The following is a 23,270-nucleotide window of genomic DNA, read 5'->3' on the forward strand; positions in this document are numbered from 1 at the left end:
GAACCAAAAACTTCCGTCTCACCGATGAGATCTTCTTATAAATTAAAACGCTGGACATGTGTTACGTTAATAGTGTCATGTGAATATTATTGTAAATGTTGATAAAGAAAGTAGTATAAAACTTCAGGGGTCTCTTTGTCTGAGTTCAGCGAACCTGGCTCACCTGCCGAGTTATAAGGTTTTGTCTCGCTTGTCTCTCCTTTGTGATGATCAGCAAAGGCAAGCAAACATGGTTATTAAAGGGTTGGTCTTTTCGTGACAGATATTTTGGCAGTTGCGATGGCCAATTTTTCCTGAAATCGTGAACACCGGAACATGGTTGGCAATTACGAAATCAAAAGATCGCGTTTCTTTCATCTTGGTAACCGCAGAGAAATGAGTTCTCGTATTAAGAGTGATTGGGTTGAAAAACCCAGTTCTGTAGCCGGGGTGTAATTTTCCACTCGCATAAATTGCTAAAAGGTCTGGATAGCAGAAGATACGCCACGAATTTAAGTAAATATACAGAAGAACTGTCAAAACATGTTTTTAAAAAATGTCGTATATTTTCTTATACATTGCCCCGGTAACTATCCTAGCACGTTAGGCGAACTCATATAAAAGGTCTCTTCAAATCCACTTTGATGCCGTTTATCCTTTTTGTTACCGTCTGACGGAGGACGGAGCTTTGGAGCGTCTTGCGTGACACACTAGTGTTGATAGCCAATTGCTGTTCGGGAAATGAGCCCACGCTCCTCTTTGAAGAAGAGGAACAAGGACTGGACCCTAAATATGGAAAGAAATCGTTCCTATCTAAACGAAAGCTTCGTCAGTAACGCAGGTAATTCATAGGTTCGAATTTCGTTCAAGTCTGATCTGTTTGGGGTCACAAGCCATTCAAAACTGCGTAAAACAGGAACGAAGCACCCGGGCGTGTGCGATTTAGATTTAATGAGGCAGCAGCCGTAACGGTTCCTCGTGCGGGGTTCACTCAGAACAAATTCTTGTTTCTCAATAAGTCCATCATCATTTTTTTTCTATTGTTATCTCTCTCAATAAAATACTTAATGCATACATAATACTCTTTAAAAACTCTTATCGGCTCAGTCACTAAGATAGAACAGCCAATGAAGGAAGATATCTATTTTCTCTCGATTGCAAGACATTGGTAAATCGGCGCCAACTTGTGTCCGACGCTATTTTTGGAAAAAACAATTATTAACTACAAATTCAATATGTCATTACGTTTAAGTTGCAAGTTGCAGACTGCGAGTTATCCTTACTCCTATAAGCTAGGTAAAAGACAGAAATTTGTCTCATACAACCTCTTAACATAAACCCTTCACATTTATGCCAGAAAATGTTAATAGAAGATCTCTTTATCCTTAGTAATTTATAAGATAGAACATTATATCTCGTATTTTCCTTGATACCTTGTAGCGAAAACCTTATTTAAGTGTATTTGTATATATCATTCTAAACTGGACATCAACAGCTAGATGTGTACAAACCAACACCACCATCTCAACATAAATTTATTACATTTTTTTTCCATTCAGACGCCAGTCGTTTCAAGATTCGCGTACGTTGGCTGTGAGCAGTCTGGATCCTCTCTACCAGGCAACTCAGGAGGCATTTCTTCAACATCAGCGTATACCGTGGGCTCATATTTGGGTGGTTTTGGTGGCTTTGCAGAGTCAGTTTTATGGTCAAATTCAGCCAGTTGAGCATACACAAGGTCTGCCTCCTTTCGCTTGAATAAAAGTAATAAGAATAATCAATAAATATGTGCAACCAGGCGGTAATGCTGCGGACAAATGTATGATATAGCGGTGATCCCCTTTTTTTCTTTTTCTGTCTGACGACACATGTAACAGAATTTCAATGCAATGAGCCTCGATCTAACCAACATCAATATTTAGATTCCCTATTTAGATGAGAATGTTTATCATGTTTTTCATGAGCACAATTCTTTCCAATGCGCTTGTACACATACATGAATCTATTCATTCATCTGCTGTACATGTCTCTTTTATTAGAGTCCATCACTCTCGTGGAAATCTCAATTACGCTTCAAAGTTTTAAGCTAAATGCTCACCTTCTTGTTTGCCTTGTTGACAACAGCATATTCACAATTTTCTGGTGGTGGTTCGCGGCTATTCTCACTCATATCGGGGGTGGTGTTTGCTGACCCAAGAAGCTTTGCGGCTTCAACTGGATTTACAGATGCATACTGGCTCTCTCCTAATTGGTCTTTTTCACTGCTTTAATAACAGAAAAAATATCTGATTAAATTAGGACTAATTTATACTTCATCATTTTCAGTTATGCTCGGAGGTAAAAAAAAAAAAAAAAAGAAAAAAAAAGGGAGAGGGGGGAGGGGTGGTGGAGTAGTCTTGTTTATAAACAACAGTGATGAGTACCGTTTGAGTATCATTCTGAGAATCATTTCCATTGTAGGTTATTTTGTTTAATGATTTTTACACAACTCCATGCTAAGGGTTTAGACTCAGCTCTTCCAATAGCTCTCTCCATCCAGGAGTATTGACTGGTATCTACAGACCTCGTTTAACAAGGATAACTGACGAAATATAAGGGGGGAGGGGTTACCCTGCAATGGACTGGCATTCTATTTAAGGAAGGGAAAAGTAGCAATACTCGTGATTGCTCCATGCTACGAAAGGATGGGAATTCCAGCAAAAGCTGTTATGCTGAGCTTACCTTACCCTGTATAATTCAGTAACTACCAGCCGGCTTTATCATTTGGCAATAATGTGTTGTAGGAAAGTCGAAACATTCGAAAAAAAAACAAACAAACAAACAAAAACAAAAACAAATAAACAAATAAACAAATAAAAGAAAAACAAATAAACAATCAAACAAGAAATACTTACCTCTTGGGCGCTGACTTCTTCGGTGGAGCACTTTCTTCATCTGAAAAAATAAGGAAACATTACCTTATTTCACACGACATTTATTTTTCTTAGCAAACAGTATAAGTGGCTACAGCGACAAAGAAAGAATGTTTTTGATATCATGGACATATAAGTGTACCCTACATCACATTTTTGTGTTTTACCTGCGATCATCGTGAAACCTATTGTTTCAACATTTGTTAAACTACTTACTACGTATTCAAAGCTGGTTTCAATTCAATATCTTTTATGAGCACCGAGATGACAAAGAAAAGAAGAGTCAGGAATTAACCAGTTATGAACTTTTGATATAAGGTAAGAGAAATCAATATCCATTCCAGGCATATAAACGTACGTCACTTTGGTACTGCAGCAATATTCGACTTCATAAGCCAAGGATTCAATCAAAAGAAAATAACATTTGAAAAATGACATTTTGACAGCGTCAGTGATTCTCACCGAGAGGCAGAAGTACAGTAATTGGCCTCCTCGTGGGAAGAGGTTCTAAATCATCATATCAAGACAATTTTTTTCATGTGAGAAATAATAATAATGGTTTAGTCCTTACAATGCTTGGAGACTCTCTACCTTTTCCCTGACGTTTTTTTCGCCTTAGTATTATGACTGCAATAAGAATGATCAACGCCACGAAAAGCACTGCTCCTAAAGATGTGGCTACTATAAGTATTGAGGGGGGAGAATTGCTGCTGTCATCCATGATGACTTTGGCTGTTGATTTCGCTGTAGTTAGGGTGGAGACAGTGGATGAAGACCCTAGAATTAAAGCATTAATAATTGACATTAAACCGTCTTTTACTTATCCTAAATAGTGTTCCTAATTGTTAACACTATACAATTTAGACCGCCCTCATCCTAACTTCACTGACTGTCAACCTTCAAGCTTACAAACGAAAAAGAAACCTTCAAACGAGGAAAACTATTTGCTTTGCTAAAAAAACAGACGAACAGACGAAACGAAAAAAACAAACAAACAAACAAACCAAAAAGAAAGACAAAAGCAAATCGAAACAAAACAAAAATAATTTAAAACAAAACAAACAAACTTCGTTATACTTCAGTGGGAATTGCTCTTTTACGTAATTATCCTCAAATGAACAAGCGATCGATGATCTTGCCTAATACAACAGTGATATCCTGTTCAGTTGACGTCTTACCTTGTGTGGTAACAGCTTTTGTCTCAGTTGATGTTCCAGAAGGACCTGTGCTGGTGAGAACAGGATGGATGAAACAAATTCCTCGACAGGTAGCTGTTCAAGAAACATAACTACTGTCACTGCCACTATAGGTTTCTCGAGTGATATCCAGATAACAAGGAAGTGTATTGTTTCTCAAGCTAGCTCAATGCCTCGAACAAATGTTAAATTTTCTATGTCTCTTCCCTATAATTTAGAAGGCTTTAAGTAAATATGCGGCTAGGATTACGGAGTCTGTTCCCCTAATGGTGATGGACTATCAGTGGTAAGGTGGTCGCGGTGGCGGCCTTCGGAAAGAGTAGGATGGGGATAGGAAAGATAAAGGACGGGGAAGGGAGGGTGAGGTTAGCCCACAGAAAATTCAAACTCTTGTATAACAACGGCCGTCGATTAAAAAAAATACTTTACTCGTTCTGGTACTGATCAATACCTGTTTCTTCCTCGCAAATCCATCCTCTTTGTAAGTAGCCCCTAGCGGTACTTAATGATCCTTTAAATCCCTTTGGATATTCCTTATGTATCATTCCGTAAGAGTCATCTGGGTCTGGATTGTTGACCTCCTTATGCCATTTGTCAATAGTCAGAGATTTACCATTGATCCAAGTCCATCTGTTTGTTGTTGAATTTTTTTCCAAGCCTATAAACCATTCATTATTTGGCTTGCTTGTTTTATTTTGAATCTCATTTGTAATAAATTGCCATTCCTGCTCTGATTCCATCACTGCCAGTATTTTATTGTTGGCTTTACAGGAGCCCCTCGCATCTGACCATGACCATTGTTTTTTACTGAAGGTATAACAGGAACATAGCCTCTCTCCATCTGGAATAACACAATTACATAGAAGTTAGAGTAATAATTAGTGAAATGTGTCTTTATGTGCCTATGATAGAATGCATTGTTTACTGGGTAACTTTTACCTGCAGAAAATCAATTTTGAGTTTTCCTGGAGACAGTCGCTATTATCATCATCATCATTTACCCCTTCTGAAGCGGACCTAATTTACACAGAAGGAGGATCTGAGGAATAGCGACCATATTTTAAACTTCTTTAATTTAACCCGCATACACAAGAAAGACTGGCGCTAGAAGTTAGATTATGTTAGACTCTCTAAAATCGTTATCATTCACATGGTTTTCATTTCAACAAGCAAGCAGCGTAATATGCTAAAAATAGTGTATAAAGTAAAAGTCGGTACACAGTACTAATTCATTAATTCTCCTATGCAACATGCCTGAGTTGCGTTACACATTGCATGTCATGTGAGTTTACCGTGACGTCAATCGGTCACGCTATATATTACAATCGTTTTTTAACTTCATAAAAATCAGCGTACTGTCGCGATGAACACAAAGCAAACAGCTTTATAGCTTAAACTGGATGAAAGCGACTAGAGGATGTTGGGTTATTTAACATGATTACCAAGCCAATATTATGCAGTATACATAAGTTTGATCATTAATGATTTAAACACGCAAACTGCCACTTCCTTCTCGTTGCAAATTTGTTTCATACAAGTCCGTCGCTCGGCTTTCAAGTCTTTACAAATATCTGTTGTAATCAATCAAATCGCCTTCTGCCCCAAGATTCCTCAATTAAGAATTCATTTTTTATTGATTCAACTCGAAAGTAATGAGCTGGGTCAGTCTAAACGTTCAGAATAAATCTTAAACGCCATGATCTCGAGTAACTAAATAATGAAACTCGACATTAGATTAAGTGCTTGCATTTCATAAACTCTAGAATTATCAAATATTCCTCTCTCATTTACCTGTTCTAGACAGCAACAAATCAACTCCGAGAATTATCAATGCATACACATTCACTAAATCCATTGTTCAGTGCTTCGGACGAAGATGTTTATTACGCCACGAGAGAGAAAGTTGCGCTTGAACTACTAATTAAGATTTCGACGCAATTTCCGGTCAGTCAAGGTGTGACTTGGGTGGAAACAGCGGAAGTTTGGCAAGAGATCACGCTTCAAGGAAAATGTAAATCAGGAACAGGCAATGGGAAAAATTTAGAGTGAGAAAAACATCACTAATTATTAATGTCAGCTTTTCTCTTAAGCTTAATATTATTAAAGGAGAAACAAAGTGTACTGGTTAAATTAAGGTAAAGCAGGGCTGTATTGTGTTGGATATTTCTGGAATGTTATCTAAATACTTCGCCGGCGAGATTGAGATCGTCAGGGTCAGGCATTGTCTAAGAAACTGTACGCCACAGTAGAAAGGAAAAAAATTCAAGTCAAGGTTATTTTTCCTCCATCCTTCTTCCTCTCTCTCTCTATTACTCAAGCATGAACTTATGTGCATATGGTCTGTGGCCTTTTAGATAGAGTAATATATTTTCGCTGCAGTTGGTTTCGGATGGATTCTAAACCGATAAGATAATCGTTTGGATAAAACTATTCGATCATTCAAATCAATATGCTTAATTTTGATATCATAATTCACATGTATTTTCTAAATCACTTTTTTTTATAAGAAACACACGGGGCTGGACCCCTTCAAAGGAATCTTTGTGCATACTTGATTACCGGTACTGTTTCTCTCTGTCTTTCTCTAATTAGTATCTTAAGTTAGAACATTATATCTCGAATTTTCCTCGATACCATCTAGCGAAAACTTTATTTAAATTCATTTATAGTACTCTAAACTGGACATCAGCAGCTGGGTGTGTTCAAACCAACACCATTATCTTAACATAAATCTATTACATTTTTGTTTTTGTTTTTGTTTTTGTTTTTTTTTTCATTCAGACACCAGTCGTTTCAAGATTTGCGTACGTTGGCTGTGAGGAGTCTGGATCCTCTCTACCAGGCAACTCAGGAGGCATTTCTTCAACATCAGCGTATACCGTGGGCTCATAGCTGGGTGGTTTTGGTGGCTTTGCAAAGTCAGTTTCATGGTCAAATTCAGCAAGTTGAGCGTACACAAGGTCTGCCTCCTTTCGCTTGAATAAAAGTAACAAGAATAATCAATAAAAATGCGCAACCTGGCGATAATGCTACAGACAAGTCTATGATATAGCGGTGATCCCCTTTTTTTCTTTTTTTGGCAGACGACACCTATAGCAGAATTTCAATGCAATAGGACTCGATCTAGCAAAGATCAATATTTAGATTCCCTACTTAGATTAGAATGTTTATTATGTTTTTCATGTGCACAATTCTTTCCAATGCGCTTGTATTACTTACATGAATCTTTTCTTTCATCTGCTGTACATATCTCGTTTATTACAGTCCATCGCTCTGGTGGAAATTGACTTAAAACTACATGCAATCTCAATTACGTTTCAAAGTTTTAAGCTAAATGCTCACCTTCTTGTTTGCTTTGTTGACAACGGCATATTCACAATCTTCTGGTGGTGGTTCGTACCTAGTCTTACTCACATCGGGGGAGGTGTTGGCTGACCTAAGAAGCTTTGCGGCTTCAACTGGATTTACAGATTCATACTGGCTCCCTTCTAAGTGGTCTTTTTCACTGCTTTAATAAAAGAAAAATGACATGATTAATGTAGAACTAATGTTTACTTCATTGTCTGTTTAAAAAGCGAGGAGAGGGGGTGGTGGTGGAGTAGTCTTGTTTATCAGCAACATGTGATGAGTACCGTTTGAGTATCATTCTGAGAATCATTTCCATTGCAGGTTATTTTGTTTAATGATGTTTACACAACTCCTTGCTAAGGGTTTAGACTCAGCTCTTCCAATAGCTCTCTCCATCCAGGAGTATTGACTGGTATCTACAGACCACTACCTTACCCTGTATAATTCAGTAACTACCAGCCGGCTTTATCATTTGGCAATAATGTGTTGTAAGAAACTCGAAACATTCGAGGAAAAAAAATTAACGAACAACAAATAATCAAACAAGAAATACTGACCTTTTCGGCGCTGACTTCTTCGGTGCAGCACTTTCTTCATCGGAAAAAAAAAAGAAATATTACCTTCTCTAGCACCGCATTTTTTTTTCTTGGCAAACAGTAATAGTGGCTAAAGCGACAAGGAAATAATGTTTTTGATATCATGGACATAGAAGTGTAACCTACATCACTTTTTTTGTGTTTTACCTGTGATCATCGTAAAATCTATTGTTTCAACATTTATTAAACTACTTACTATTATTCAAAGCTGGTTTTCAATTCAATATCGCCTATGAGCACCGAGATGACAAAGAAAAGAAGAGTCGGTAATTAATTGGTTATGGACTTTTGATATAAGGTAAGAGAAATCAATTTCCATTTCAGGCATATGAAATGTACGTCACTTTGGTACGACAGCAATATTCGACTTCATAAGCCAAGGATTCAGTCAAAACTAAATATCATCGGAAAAATGTTTGACAGAGTCGGTGATTTTCACCGAGAGGCAGAAGTACAGTAAGTGACCTCCTCGAAGGAAGAGATTCTAAATCATCATATGATGACAATTTTTTTTTCATGTGTGAAATAATAATAATGGTTTAATCCTTACAACGCTTGGAGACTCTACCTTTTCCCTGACGTTTTTTTCGCCTTAGTACTATGACTGCAATAAGAATGATCAACGCCACAAAAAGCACTGCTCCTAAAGATGCAGCCACTACTACAACTGAGGGGGAAGAGCTGCTGCTGTCATCCATGATGACTTTGTCGGTTGACATCGATTTGTCTGTTGATTTCGCTTCGTCTGTTGATATCGCTTTGTCTGTTGATTTCACTTCTTCTGTTGATATCGCTTCGTCTGTTGATTTCGCCGTAGTAGGGGTGGAGACAGTTGATGAAGACCCTAGAATTAAAGCATTAATTATTGACATTAAACCGTCTTTTATTTATCCTAAATAGTGTTCCTAATTGTTAACACGGTACAATTTAGACTGCCCTCATCCTAACTTTACTGACTGTCAACCTTCAAGCTTACAAACGAAAAAGAAACCTTCAAACGAGGAAAACTATTATAAAATTCAGAGAAATGTACTTTGCTTTGCTAAAAAAACAGACGAACAGACGAAACGAAAAAAAACAAACAAACAAACAAACCAAAAAAAAAGACAAAAGCAAATCGAAACAACAAAAATAATTTAAAACAAAACAAACAAACTTCGTTATACATCAGTGGGAATTGCTTTTTTACGTAATTTTCCTCAAATGAACAATCGATCGATGATTTTGCCTAGTACAGCAGTGATATCCTGTTTAGTTGACGTCTTACCTTGTGTGGTAACAGTTTTTGTCTCAGTTGATGTTCCAGAAGGACTTGTGCTGGTGAGAACAGGGTGGACGAAACAAATTCCTTTACAGGTAGCTGTTCAAGAACATAACTACTGTCACTGCCACTATAGATTTCTCGAGTGATATCCCGATAACAAGGAAGTGTATTGTTTCTCAAGCTAGCTCAATGCCTCGAATAAATGTTAAATTTTCTATGTCACTTCCCTATAGTTCAGAAGGCTTTAAGTAAATATGCGGCTAGGATTACGGAGTCTGTTCCCCTAATGGTGATGGACTAACAGAGGTAAGGTGGTCATTCGGAAAAGAGTAGGGTGGGCATAGGAGAGATAAAGGATGGGGAAGGGAGGGTGAGGTTAGCCTATAGAAAATTCAAACTCGTGTATAACAACAGCGGTCGATTCAAAAAATATTTTATTCTTTCTTGTACTGATCAATACCTGTTTCTTCTTCGCAAATCCATCCTCTTCGTACGTCGCCTTTAAAGGTACTAAATGATCCTTTGGATCCCTTTGGATATTCCATATGAATCAGCCCGTAAGAGTCAGCTGGGTCAGGATTGATGCCCACATTAGACCATTTGTCAATAGTCACAGATTTACCATTGATCCAAGTCCATTTCTGCGTTTTTGAATTTTTTTCCAAGCCTATTAACCATTCATTACTTGGGTTGCCTGTTTTATTTTGAATCTCATTTGTAATAAATTGCCATTCCTGCTCTGATTCCATCACTACGAGTGTTTTATTGTTGGATTTACAGGAGTCCCTTGCATTTGGCCATGGCCATTGTCTTTTATTGAAGGCATAACACGAACATAGCCCCTCTCCATCTAGAATAACACAAAAACAATGAAGTTAGACTAATAATTAGTGACAGTGAATTGTGTCTTTATGTGTCTGTGAGAGAATGCACTGTTTACTGGGTTGACTGTTACGAGCAGAAAATCGTATTTGAGTTTTCTTGGAGAAAATCGTTATCATCATTATCATCATTCCCCCCTCTGAAGCGGACCCAATTTACATAGAAGGAAGATCAAAGGAATGGCGACCAAATGTCAACCTTCTTTAAATTAATCCACATCCGCAAGAAATACGAGCGCTAAAAGTCACATTATCTAAGACTCTCTCAAATCGTTTTAATTCACATAGTTTTGAATTTTGAATTTTTTTCATCAATATACTAAAAACAGTAAAAGTCAGTATAATTTTCCTATGCAACACGACTGGGTTGCGTTACACGTTGCATGTAAGGTGCAGTTTACCGTGGCGTCATCGGTCACGCTAGTCACACTATATATTATAATCGTTTCGCAACTGCATGGAGATCAGTGTACCGTCGCGGTGAATACAAAGCAATCAAACAGCTTTATAGCTACAACTGGATGAAAGTTAGCGAAGGATATTGGGTTATTTAACATTATTGCTGAACCAACATTATACAGTATACATAAATCTGATCATCAATAATTAAACACGCAAACTGCCACTTCCTTCTCTTTGCAAATTATTTCATCCTCGTCTGTCGCTCGGCTTACAAGTCCTAAAAAACCTTCGTCGTAATCAATCAAAACGCATTCTATCCCAAGATTTTTTACTCAATAATCCATATTCTATTGATTCAACTCAAAAGTAAAGTGCAGGGTTAGTCTGACGTTCATAATAAATCTAAAACGCCACGATCTCGAGTAACCAAATAATTAAACTCGACATTCGATTAAGTACTTGCACTTCATGAACTTTAGAATTATAAAATATTCCTCTCTCATTTACCTGTTCTCGACAGTAACAAATCAACTCCGAGAAGTATCAATACATATACCTTCACTAAATCCATCGTTCAGAGCTTTGAATGAGGATGTTTAATACACCACGAAAGAGAAAGTTACGCTTGAACGACTAATTAAGATTTCGACGTAATTTCCGGTCAGTCAAGGTGTGACTTGGGAGGAAACAGCGGAAGTTTGGCAAGAGACCACACTTCAAGGAAAATGCTAATCAAAATTTTAGAATGAGAAAAAGAAAAAGGATTCATGTTAGCTTTTCTCTTTAGCCTTAGATTATTAATGGATTTTTAAATTCAAGTAAACCAGGGGTGTATTGTGTTGGATATTTCTGGAATGTTCTCGAAATGCTTTGCCGGCGGGATTGAGGTCGTCAGGGTCAGGCATTGTTTAAGAAACTTTACGCCACCAAAAAAGGAAAATAAAAAAATCATCTTAAGATTATTTTTCCTCCATCCTTCTTCCTCTCTCTCTCTCTATTATTCAAGTATGAACTTATGTGCATATGGTCTGTGGCCTTTTTAGATAGCGTGATATATTTTAGCTGCAGTTGGTTTCGGATGGATTCTAAACCGATAAGGCAATCGTGTGGATAAAACTATTTGATCATTCAAATCAATATCTTTAATTTTGATGCCACAATTTGTATGTATTTTCTAAATTTCTTTTTATAAGAAATACACGGTGCTGGAACCCTTCAAGGAAGTCTTTCTGCATGCATGATTACCGGTACTCTATAAGTTAGATAAGGTCAGAAATACCTATTTCATCTCAAGCATTTATCAATTCATTCTTTCTTTTTTTCATTAGTTTTACCGACCACAAACTTATAAATCCTGCACGAATTAAAATGACTTCACAGCCATCTTAAATTTTCCAAAAACGTGTTTTCTTTCAAAATTAACATTGTTCCTCTTTTTCAGTCACAACTCTACGGGAATAAAATGAGATATTTTAACTTCCCGTAATGTTGAAACCGAAGAACGTCATACTAAATTTCATTATCCAATGACTTTTTTAAGCCAGGTGATGTGATTCGTTAGAAAGCTTTATCAGTGAACAAGCTCCATTCAGGTTGTATCAAAGGGTGTGACCTAAATTGACTTTATTAAGTATTCATAGTGTGGCAGTTTTATGAGTTGTGTCTTTCGTAGTTCAACTTCTTTGTTTCCTTTAGAGTTTCAACCACAGTGAAGGAAATCTGTTCTATAATATATCAAAGGTTTTAACACAGAATTTGTTGATAAATTGTCTTGTGCAATTACGTCCGTTGTGTTACATTGATAGGGAAGTATAAAATGAGGAAGTTGTAAAAAGTTCTCGGTGTAATTAATAGGTCTGCTTATCTAACTGACATTTCTAAAATCACTTGCATTTAAGTACATGTACTCTAGACGGAAATGGAAAAAAGACTTTTAAAGGAAACCCCACTGTGTGCGCAATCTTGTGGCTTTTATTGACTAACAGGGGGATTTTTTCTGATTCCGTGAAGATACCGTGCCATAAGTATGAAATTAAAGGTCTAGGCAATTATTTTGAGAGGGGAGAGAGGGGGGAGGGGTGTTCTTGAAAGAGCGTCTAAATATGGGAGCGAGGTTTTGTGCATCCACTTTCTATCAAGATATCACAAAATAAATAAATTGCTTTGAGACGAAAATATTGCACTCATTTAAAAGAGTCTTTTTTTCTCTTTTCGTTTTCAAGTCTCGGAAGTACATGCAGTCTTATATCCCCACCGTGGTACATGGGAGGGGGGAGGAGGTGGTTAGACATGAGGGAACCTCTACCCAGGCCATTAGCGAGTTCGTTACGTTGCGATATTTTGAATAGTTTTCACCCTAAATAGATAGCCTGTTATGTCGCCTCCTAGGTAATATTAATATTGTGGGATACATATGCAAATAACGCCGCTAGAAGTGAGGGGAAGGGGGAGAATATAGTGGTAATAATAACGGACAGTTCTGCACTTTTTTATTACAATGAATTATTTTGGCTTATCAAAAGCACAGTTGCTATTGAACCTAATCAGGAAAAAAGAAATAATACCTAGAAAATAAATCTTAGGTTTTGTGCTTCCCTTTTCAACTTAAAATTGTTTCGCAGCCCATTTGGATTCAGGGAAAAGTTTCGCGACGAAAACGGGATTTTGTTTTTGTTTTTCCTTTATTTCCTCGCCATTACAAAAAAGAAAAGAGATAAAAAGCAACAACGCAGATACAAGCGCGTTTTAATATTCAACACACTATCTAAATAATAAACTTTACTATCGGTTTACCAGTGTAATAAACCACGCGGGATAAAGGGAAAACACGAGAAAAGTTTCTTAAGTTGCATGTCAATCAGAAGTAATGAAAATCCGGTTGGATTTATCTAAATTTTATCAAACAATTTATGTTTAAAAATTGAACTGTAACCAGGATATGACATAGTGAAAAAGGTAAAAAACGTTCTCTGGTTAAAAGGTTTTAAAATATGAGCTTTCGGCTATTATACTATGGCCTTTAACGAATGTAAAACATATAAGCGCGTGAATGGAAAATGTTTTTCCATTCATGCGCTTATATTTTTTACATTCGTTAAAGGCTATAGTATAATAGCCGAAAGCTCATATTTTAAAACCTTTTAACCAGAGAACGTTTTTTACCTTTTTCACAATTTATATGTTATTAAGCGGTGACTGAACTTCTCGCTTCTACAATAGCCTGCAGTGCAGGCGTCATATTAGTCATATGGTCCCGATCGTTCATCCGACGGGCCATATTTGAATTGGAATTAGAGTAGACGGCAGGGGTAGGGGCACTTTTCCACCCCTACCCCTCTCCTTATTGTTGAACGTCGACCGCCCCCTTTGTAAAAATTTTATTTCTCTACCCAGCCTTCCGCTGCCATTAAAATCGAAGATGGAGGCCTTAGTTTCCGTTCAGAAAAATACTGAGCACTCGCTCGCCAAAATTACCAGAACAAGTCGGTGCTACAAGGCAGCATAGTATTGGAATCTAAGACACCTAAAACTTATCGGGGTTAAATTGGCTCATTCATCGCTTATTTAATGTAAAATTTTGTTACCTTGTTTGTTGGATTTTACGCCTCTCTTATGATAATGTTTCAGTCAAGTCCGCTCGTAAATCGCGCTTATAATAGAGAGGGCTAAAATTACTGTTGGATTTTGAACAGAAAGCCAATAGGAACCAATTCCATGTTTGTCGTTTTTCTGTCGTAGTATCAAAACCCCAGCAAGGATCACGGATTACAATACTATAAACAACAATCTTGCCAAGGTGGCAATTACCAGATAATGGGGGAAAGCATTCATTTTTTGGGTCAACGACCTTCGTCACAAGTCGCCAGATTTAATTTAAATCTTTCTACGGCACGTCCCGGAGGATCTAGTGTATGGCCTCTTGCGGTGTCCAAGAACTTGGGCACAGTTTTCCCCAATAAGGACTTCCCGGTGGGAAATAACATACATTTATTTCATTCAGACACCGGTAGTTTCAAGATTCGCATACGTTGGCTGTGAGGAGTCTGAATCCTCTCTACCAGGCAACTCGGGAGGTGGTACTTCAACATCAGCGTATACCGTGGGCTCATAGCTAGGTGGTTTTGGTGGTTTGGTGGCATCAACTTCATGGTCAAATTCGGCGAGTTGAGCGTACACAGGGTCTCCCTGCTTTCGCTTGAATCAACACAGAAAAAAAAAAAAATCATTGATCAAAATGAATACGAAATTTCTGTTTTTTTCCTTTTTTGGTCTGATGCTACATGTAACAGAGTTTCTCAGCGCAAAGAGCCTCGCTCTAGCGAAAATCAATATCCAGATGCCCTACTTAGATAACAATGTATTCCATAATCTCACTCTCTTCAGGGTTAGTCATGTGCATAATTCTATCCAATCTGCTTGCAAACGTAAAAGAATCTGTTTGTTTATCTGTTGCATAAGTCATGTTTATCAGAGTCCATCGTCCTAACAAAAACTTGAAACTTCACTGAGTCTCAATTACATCCATACTTCCAACGCTAACTGCTCACCTTCTTATTTGCCTTGTTGACAACAGCATATTCACAATTTTCCGGTGTTGGTTGAAATCTAGTATTATTCTTGCTTTTCGGTGACCCAAGAAGCTTTGCGGCTTCAACTCGATTCACGGATTCATATTGGCTTTCTCCTAATTGGTCGTTCTCGCTGCTTAGGTAAAAAAAATGAGAATGTTGGCTTTTGCGGGGTAGCAAAACGGGAGGTTCTGTAGAGAAACCCACAAAGCAAGGACAAGAACCAACAATAACCGCAACCGACGTGTATCACCAGATTCACCACTACGTATACGCCATCCCCGCTCTGAAAATCATCGCGATGCTCAAGAAGATCCTTTATTTCAGTCTCAAACAATTTGGACACTTGGGTCGTTCCTTGCAGTGTCCCTCTCCACCCAGGTGTATTGATTGGTACACAGAGACTATGTTAACAGGAACAAAAAGTTACATGACGAAATGTAGCGATTGGGGGAGGGGGAAGGGAGGGGGAAGGGGATGGGGTAGTCCTGCTATGAACTGGGTTCTCTCTAGGGAAGGGAGAAGTATCAATAATCGTAATTGCTCCATGCTATGCTAAGAGGGTAGGATTTCCAGCAATAGTATGCTGAACTTACCTTACCCTATACAAATTCAATGTGTACTGGTTGGTTTTATCATTTGGTAATGATCTGTTGTGAGAAACTCAAAAAGTACCCCCAAAAACATAAATAAACAGACCAATAAATAAACAAATAAACATGAAAACGAAGCAAAGATAAATACTGACTTCCTCGGCGCTGACATCTTCGGTAAAGACTCTTTGGGCAGTGCGCTCTCTGTATCTTTAAAACAAACAAACAAACAAACTATTTACCACACGAAACATCGCCATGGTTATAATAATAACCATGGCGATGTAATACATATGTAATAATAATAATAATAATAATAATAATAATAATGAATAAAAAAAAGAGAGAAACTTTTTTTTTCTCAGCAGACAGCAACAGAGGCTACAATAACAACAACAAAGATGTTTCTGAAACTATGGACATGTAAATGTAGCCTAGTTTTTTTTTTGTTTTTTTGTTTTTGTTTTTTTGTTTTTGTTTTTTTGTTTTTTTTTACTTATGATCATTGGGAAACCTCTTTTCAAACATTTCCTAAACTAGTTATTTAACAATTGGTTCATAAGTCAGCTGTGCGTTCATAGAAATATGAAGCACTTGGGAAGTTTGGAGAGCACGAAAGATACGTAAGAGTTGCTCCCGGCTACGCCTCGAGCAACTCTAGCTTCTTGAGTGCTCTCCAAACTTCCCAAGTGCTTCATATCTCGATGAACGCACAGCTGACTTATGAACCAATTGTTTTATAACATTTGCAACCAGATGGAATTTTTTTTCTCGAGGGATTTGTTTGCTGACGTCATGAGCGCGATCGCGCAATTGAATTTGATTGGACAAATTTACTAGCTAGGTTATAATACATATTAAAAGCTGGTTTTCAATTCAACATTGCTTATAAGGACGACGTCGAAAAAGGAAATAACGGCTGGGAAGATAAGGGCCATTAATGAGACTAGTTTTGCAACTTTGATGATGAAACCATTCCAGAGATACATGTACGTCATAGAGGAACTGCAATGATATTTTACCTTTTATGGGAACGAGCTTATGTAGCATGTGTAAACCAGGGATCCATTAAAAAAAAAATAAATACAATAAATATTATCTGGAAACCAAGGAACAATAACATTTTCCTGAGAAAAGAAAACAACAGCAACAACAACAAACAGAAAACAAACAGAAAAAAAAGGCTTGTCTAATCTTCAGTTATACAGTGTGGTTAGTCTCCAGTTCGATTTTCGCAGGCAAAATGATAGACTCTGAGAGACAGAAGGTTAGTTCAAGGTTTCGCCCCATAAATGATATCTGAACCATTATATCATTAGAAACTATTTTCATTTGGGGAATAATAATAGTTTCATCTTTACGACATCTACAGACTCTTTACCTTTTCCCTGACGTTTCTTTCGTCTTAATAAAATGACTATGATGAGAATAATCAACGCTACGAAGAGCACTGCTCCCAAAGATGCGCCTACTATCATTACTGCGGGAGAAGAACTGCTCTTGTCATCCGCTGTAGTAGGGGTGTCTGTTGATTTCGCTCTGTCTGTTGATTTCGCTGTGGTAAGGATGGAGACAATTGTTAAAGACCCCAGATTTTAAATCAATGTATTAAAAGTTTTGTTCACATGTACATGGATCATGATACAGTTAAACCTAGATGGTGATCCTGGCTTTTAATATTGATTTTAGCTTAAGCTTAGCTTGACCACTGGGAGTTCAAATCTTTTTTCTTCTGATAAGTAAAAAAACAGACAAAAAGACGAGCCAAACAATGAAAAAAAAAAAAGACAAATAGAGACCGTTTCGATTTGTTTTCAAAATTTCAAAACGAAACATACAAACTTCGGCTACTTCATGAAAGTTGCTCCTTTACATATTCTTAAATTAACCTGATACATCAGTGATATTCTGTTCTGTTGATGTCCTGGCTTTTGTAGTAAAAGCTTTTGTTCCAGGAGGACTGGTGCTTTGCGGAACATGATGTAAGAAACAGTCCCCTTGACAATTGTCTGTTAAAGTAACATGATAATTGACACTGTCACTAGCTAGACATTTGTGGGGTGGCATTGCGATTGGGTGAGAATTTATTGTTTTTAGGCTTGGCCACAGCTACGAATCGATACATTTCTGAGAGGTTCTCCTATAATTTATCTATAGAGCTTTTTTAAAGGGGCTGGTATAACGGGGGAAAGGGAGGAAAAAGGCTGCCTATCGTTAATTCAGATTCATGCATGATAATAATTTTTGATACAGCTAAAATAGTTTCTTTTATCTGGTCCTGATCAGTACCTGATTCTTTCTCGCAAATCCATCCTCTTTCTATGTTGTCTCTAATGGTGCTAAAAGATCCTTTATATCCAGTTGGATATTCCTTATGAATCAGCCCGTAAAAGTCAGCTGGGTCAGGATTTGACCTTGTCCATTTGTCTATAGTCAGAGGTTTGCCATTGATCCAAGTCCAATTTCCTATTGTTAGATTCATCTCCAAACCAATAAACCATTCACCAAGTTTACTGCCTTCTCGGTTTTGAATCGCATTTTTGATAAATTCCCATTCCTGCTCTGTTTCCATCACCACAAGGTGTTTGTTTTGGTGTTTACAGTTACCATTTGCTAGTGGCCACAGATAATCACGTGTCTTGTTATTAAAGCTATAACACGAACAAAGCCTCTCTCCATCTACAAAGAAACAAAAAACGAAACAAATTGCAGATATGTTGTTTCAAGTTCTATCAATAATCAACAACAGGAGGGGGAGGGAGGGAGGGGAGTGAGTGAGAATTGATTACAGACTGAACTTTCTGAAGCCAAGCATTATAACCGAACATGCGGGTGATCACCACCATTATTAACGCATTGATCAATAAGGTAATTACGTATTTATTTATCCATGTATTTATTTATTTTCTTTCGTTAATTATCTGTAGTCTTAAGCAAGACTTAATGACTCGAAAAAGACCATCAGTCTGAAGAAGACCTCGGTCATCTAGATTTAGAGGGAATAGCACAAGAATAGCACAACCTCACGCCATACACACGCCAGTAATCTCATACCCAGACCCTACCGTGTAACTGAAAGTAGGGTTTTACAACCGCCCTCAACCGCCTGGCTTTCGAAAGTCGAGGTACAAGATAACTGCATCATGATCAGATAAACGTCCGCTAGCAAAGTAGGCAATCACAGAGACTATGTTTAACAGGAACAAAAAGTTACATGACGAAATGTAGCGATTGGGGGAGGGGGAAGGGGAGGGGGTAATCCTACTATGGACTGTATTCTCTCTAGGGAGGGGAGAAGTATCAATAATCGTAATTGCTCCATGCTATGCTAAGAGGGTAGGATTTCCAGCAATAGTATGCTAAACTTACCTTACCCTATACAAATTCAATGAGTACTGGTTGGTTTTATCATTTAGTAATGATCTGTTGTGAGAAACTCAAAAAGTACCCCCAAAAACATAAATATACAGACCAATAAATAAACAAATAAATATGAAAACGAAGCAAAGATAAATACTGACTTCTTCGGCGCTGACATTATTAACGCATTAATCAATAAGGTAATTACGTATTTATTTATTTTCTTTCGTTAATTATCTGTAGTCTTAAGCAAGACTTATTGATTCGAAAAAGACCATCAGTCTGAAGAAGACCTCGGTCATCTAGGTTTAGAGGGAATAGCAGAAGAATCGCGGCTATAGCACAACCTCACGCCCTACACACGCCAGTAATCTCATATCCAGACCCTACTGTATAACTGAAAGTAGGGTTTTACAACCGCCTGGCTTTGGAAGGCCTAGGTGCGAGACAACCACATCAGATAAACGTCCGTTAGCAAAGTAGGCGATTACAATTCAATGAACAGTACTATTCAATACTTCCTAAAATCTTTCTAATTTACATTCTTTTTGTCAAAAAAGTAAGCATCGCAAAGGTAATTATGATAAAAACCAAAACTGCAAATTTATCCATTAGACCTTCGCGCGTCGCGCTTGAAATGTTTGAGATGATGGTATCATCACACGCTGCTTTCTGCATGACGTTATTTTGTCACGCCAGGAATATGAGCAATCATCACTCAATATTCTTAACCCATGTTAACCAAGTTGTCGTGAGGAGCATGAGACATTTAGCTTCAAAGCGGCTTCAACAAAATCTGGATCGGACCGGATCGGATCACGGGCCTGATCACGGATCGGATCGGATTACGGACCGGGTCACGGATCGGATCACGGATTAGGTCATGTCAATTGCAATTATAGATTTTGCATCACAAGCCAAAATAAAGTCTGCGTGACATAATAAAGCGCAGGAACCACTGAGAGTTTCTTTGTTTTTGTTTTTGTTTTCTTCACCCAAAAACCCCATGGCTGTGTCGAGGAGTGTTGTGTAGTGCCACAGTGGACTAAGGTAAGCGAGAGGAATGTATTATTTCATCAGTCAGTTATGAAAAACGCGACACAATCCACAGTTGCTTCTTAAGGTCCTTGAGCTTCTTCCGTTTCTTCCGTTTCCGGTGCATTAGGCGTAAGCCATAGTTCGCAAACTGATCGACCTGAGTGCTAACACGCTTGACCTCTCACGGAGCGCTGCGAAATTTCACCAACTAGGAGTTATTTCAGTGACATTTGGTTTGTTTCGCATTCCTCTCAATGACATTTGTGTTTTGCGGCTGTTCGAGGTCAGTGGAGGCGCTTAATTGCCGCTCAGATCGAGGATAAATCGAAAACAATTCCGGAAACCTGTTTGTATTTTTGACGAAAACCGAAAACCAAATGCTAAACTGCGTAAAATCCGCAAACCGAAATGAACAGCAAAACCGCAAAAACCAATGTAAAAATAGCTTAAACCGCAAAACCGAAAATCTCAATGCCCCTATCCTGAATGAAGAATGATACGTACCTCGATCTCTCTTGCCTTTGGCGCTACTCCACAACACTCCTCGACACAGCAGGGAAAATGACCACATGGAATTTTGGGGCAAGGAAGAAAGAAAAAATATATATATTCAAATGAGCCTGGGCTCCATTATGTCACGCAAACTCTATTTTGGCTTATTAAGCAGCATCTCTAATTTTCATGGAAATCATCTAATTTTTTCACACCCCCCTCCCCCCCTTTTTTTTTATTTTGTAAACGTTTTGGTTGTTTCAATTTTAGAAACTCTTTTTTTTTTTTATCCGTGATCCGATCCGTGAGGTTTTTGTGCTAAAAAAAAAAACCCAGTGGGGCCTGCGCTCGATTATATTACGCAGACTTTTTTTTGACCTGTAACGCACAATTTCTAATTTTACTTAGGAGACGATGTCAGCATCCATCGAACAAATTTGAAATATTGTGGCAAGTCGCCCAAAGTTCGTTTTTCCTCCCACTTTCATTTTTTGTAGCCCAATATGTTCTAATAATTGTGGTGTAGATTTTTTGCGAAAATATATTTTAGTTTTCGAGAAATGACTTTTTTCGTTCGACCACTCAAATATAAAAATTTTCACCGTGAATATTACCCGAGTTGTGTGACCTCATGTAACGAATTTATTAGACCTACGGTCTTTCTGTGAACATAATCCTTTGTTTTATCTTCTAAACTTAATCCTCTGTCGTTATTGAAGCTGGCAAAGAAATTTTTTTTTTGTTGAATATTTTTGTCCGACATACTTTTCCTATGTCGAAAAGTAGCATCAAAACAAAGAAAGTTTTAACAATGACCGATATGACACAATCTACTGAGCTTCAAGCTTTTAAAAGACCAAAGGATGGTTATAAAGTTACTGTTAAAATTTCCTTGTGTATTTGTGTTGTTCTATCTTGAGACGAACTCAAAGGCCGGCAAAATTTACTTGATAGCGACTATGAAATATACATGGTGCGCCTACTTGTCGCCACTGTTAATTGGCATAAATCACTACAATTTGTAAAAAAGGCTAACATAACACTCTTACCTTGTTTATTTATGATTTTATTAGCCTTTTCGATGATCACGTTTATTATGCTCTACCACATTCTAGCCAGATTTGAGTTCCAGTTTATATATCTTCTCTAACTTATTATATCAGTTGCGTGACAAGCGTGACACAAATTCAAAGATGAATCAACCTCCGAAATACCAATAGGTGGTTTTTTTTTCCTCTTTGCATGACATCTAGAAAAACCTTTCAGGAAAGTATGTCGGACAAAAATATTCATCAAAAAATAAAGATTTCTTTTCCAGCTTCAATAACGACAGGGGATTAAGTTTAGATGATAAAACAAAGGATTATGCTCACAGAAAAACCGTAGGTCTGGTACATTCGTTACATGAGGTCACACAACTCCGGTAATATTCACGGTGAAAATTTGCATATTTGAGCGGTCGGACGAAAAAAGTCATTTCTCGAAAACTAAAATAAATTTTTACAAAAAAACTACACCACAATTATTAGAACATATTGGGCTACAAAAAATGAAAGTGGGAGGGAAAACGAACTTTGGGCGACTTGCCGCTGTTCGTTTGATGAATGCTGACATTAGCTCTTAACATGATCCGATCCAGATTTTCTTGGCGCCCGCTTCATAGGGACAACTAAATGAAAGCTGGTCGAGTTTGCTGGACGACACGTTTAATTTGATCAAAAATGCATGTGTGTCCTTTTCATTCCAACGTACAATCGTTGTAAAGTTTGCACTGTGTTAACGAAAGCTGGTCTAGTTTGCTGGACGACACGTTTAATTTGATCAATAATGCATGTGTTTTCTTTTCATTCCAATCGACAATCGTTGTACAGCTTGCACTGTGTTAAGGCAAACTGCGTGAAAAGTCTTCTTTCCGAATAGTAAAAATGCAATATATCAATAATATCTGCGTATGTTAGTCATTTTCATCATAAAAATTCGCAGTAGATTAAATTTTGATATCACATTTGATCGATGGCGAAATAGTCACGCCATGTTCGACAACGATCGTTGCACGACATTTTAAAACAATAAAGCAAGCTGCACATGAGACGTATAGCTCCATAGCGAAAACTAAATGAAAGCAATTCACAGTTCCAAATTCGAGAAAGTCGAACTTAAAGCAAACACGTTACAACAGATCAAAATACATGGATCTATTTCCATAATGAAGCCTCTACTTCCTTTTCAATCCAATCGACCATTGTTGTACAGTGTGAAGTGTGTTTAGGTAAAGTGCGAGATAGTTCTTCTTTAAAAACGATCAAAACATAATTCACCAATCATTTTTTATGTAAGCAAGTCATTTTTGGTGGTGAATTTCGCAATTTAAAGCGTTGGATGCGTAAGATAGCAGATTTGATCCTTAAGTATCAATCACGTACGTACATCAACAAAACTCGTGAAGTCAAGGATTATTTTCAATTCCATTTCACTTACCAGTTCTCGGCAGTAACAAATCAATTGCAAGCACGATCCATACATGTATCTTCGCGAAATTCATCGTCCTAGGCCTATGCTCTGAATGAGAGAGTTTGAAATGCCACGAAAGTGAAATTTACACTCAAACGAGCAATTAACATATTTCTGGTCATTCAAGGTG

At 37.6% G+C, this 23,270-nt stretch overlaps 3 protein-coding genes across 9 annotated transcripts in view; all 3 read right to left on the reverse strand.

Moving 5' to 3' along the window:
* Positions 1-518: 518 nt before the first annotated feature.
* LOC131768532 (uncharacterized) lies at positions 519-6,047 on the reverse strand. 2 transcript variants are annotated; one of them, XM_066161165.1, is made up of 7 exons: positions 5,879-6,047; positions 4,539-4,928; positions 4,070-4,114; positions 3,483-3,668; positions 2,874-2,913; positions 2,078-2,243; positions 519-1,732 (listed from the first exon to the last, which is right to left on the reverse strand). In XM_066161165.1, exons 1-7 carry the CDS (start codon positions 5,940-5,942, stop codon positions 1,535-1,537), a joined length of 1,089 nt encoding a protein of 362 aa, XP_066017262.1. In that variant the 5' UTR covers positions 5,943-6,047; the 3' UTR covers positions 519-1,534. The 2 variants fall into 2 exon arrangements, with proteins under 2 accessions (XP_066017262.1, XP_066017261.1); XM_066161164.1 differs by having other exon boundaries at positions 4,070-4,162.
* Positions 6,048-6,640: 593 nt separating this feature from the next.
* LOC131768528 (serine-rich adhesin for platelets) overlaps positions 6,641-23,270 on the reverse strand; it is a 44,737-nt gene continuing 28,107 nt past the window's right edge. The window contains exons 1-7 of one of the 4 annotated variants that reach the window (XM_066161157.1): positions 11,086-11,204; positions 9,756-10,145; positions 9,299-9,391; positions 8,600-8,875; positions 7,993-8,026; positions 7,430-7,592; positions 6,730-7,062 (exon numbers count right to left, since the gene is read on the reverse strand). In XM_066161157.1, the coding sequence (XP_066017254.1) occupies positions 6,865-7,062; positions 7,430-7,592; positions 7,993-8,026; positions 8,600-8,875; positions 9,299-9,391; positions 9,756-10,145; positions 11,086-11,149 (1,218 nt within the window). In that variant the 5' untranslated portion in view covers positions 11,150-11,204 and the 3' untranslated portion in view covers positions 6,730-6,864. Of the gene's footprint in view, positions 7,063-7,429; positions 7,596-7,992; positions 8,027-8,599; positions 8,876-9,298; positions 9,392-9,755; positions 10,146-11,085; positions 11,205-23,270 lie in introns of those variants that run through there. The other 3 variants (XM_066161156.1, XM_066161159.1, XM_066161158.1) reach the window with 3 other exon arrangements.
* LOC131781239 (uncharacterized) lies at positions 13,707-23,269 on the reverse strand. Of its 3 annotated transcripts, none has more exons than XM_066161162.1 (7): positions 23,108-23,269; positions 18,029-18,418; positions 17,629-17,748; positions 17,121-17,294; positions 15,895-15,949; positions 15,126-15,282; positions 13,707-14,772 (listed from the first exon to the last, which is right to left on the reverse strand). In XM_066161162.1, exons 1-7 carry the CDS (start codon positions 23,169-23,171, stop codon positions 14,575-14,577), a joined length of 1,158 nt encoding a protein of 385 aa, XP_066017259.1. In that variant the 5' UTR covers positions 23,172-23,269; the 3' UTR covers positions 13,707-14,574. The 3 variants fall into 3 exon arrangements, with proteins under 3 accessions (XP_066017259.1, XP_066017260.1, XP_066017258.1); XM_066161163.1 differs by lacking the exon at positions 23,108-23,269 and adding an exon at positions 20,642-20,741 and having other exon boundaries at positions 15,126-15,279; XM_066161161.1 differs by lacking the exon at positions 23,108-23,269 and adding an exon at positions 20,642-20,741.

This window comes from Pocillopora verrucosa, chromosome 14, assembly GCF_036669915.1.
Source record: "Pocillopora verrucosa isolate sample1 chromosome 14, ASM3666991v2, whole genome shotgun sequence".
Lineage (NCBI taxonomy): Eukaryota > Metazoa > Cnidaria > Anthozoa > Scleractinia > Pocilloporidae > Pocillopora > Pocillopora verrucosa.

Coding starts and splice junctions, on each gene's coding strand:
- LOC131768532 (XM_066161164.1), bottom strand. CDS start 5,942: ATGGATTTAGTGAATGTGTATGCATTGATAATTCTCGGAGTTGATTTG. Junction 4,929..5,878: donor TTTGTTGCTGTCTAGAACAG/GTAAATGAGAGA, acceptor GTGTTATTCCAG/ATGGAGAGAGGCTATGTTCC. Junction 2,914..3,482: donor AAAAAAACGTCAGGGAAAAG/GTAGAGAGTCTC, acceptor TTATTTTTTCAG/ATGAAGAAAGTGCTCCACCG.
- LOC131781239 (XM_066161161.1), bottom strand. CDS start 20,708: ATGTGGTCATTTTCCCTGCTGTGTCGAGGAGTGTTGTGGAGTAGCGCC. Junction 15,950..17,120: donor AAAGAAACGTCAGGGAAAAG/GTAAAGAGTCTG, acceptor TTTGTTTTAAAG/ATACAGAGAGCGCACTGCCC. Junction 14,773..15,125: donor TCAACAAGGCAAATAAGAAG/GTGAGCAGTTAG, acceptor TGTTGATTCAAG/CGAAAGCAGGGAGACCCTGT.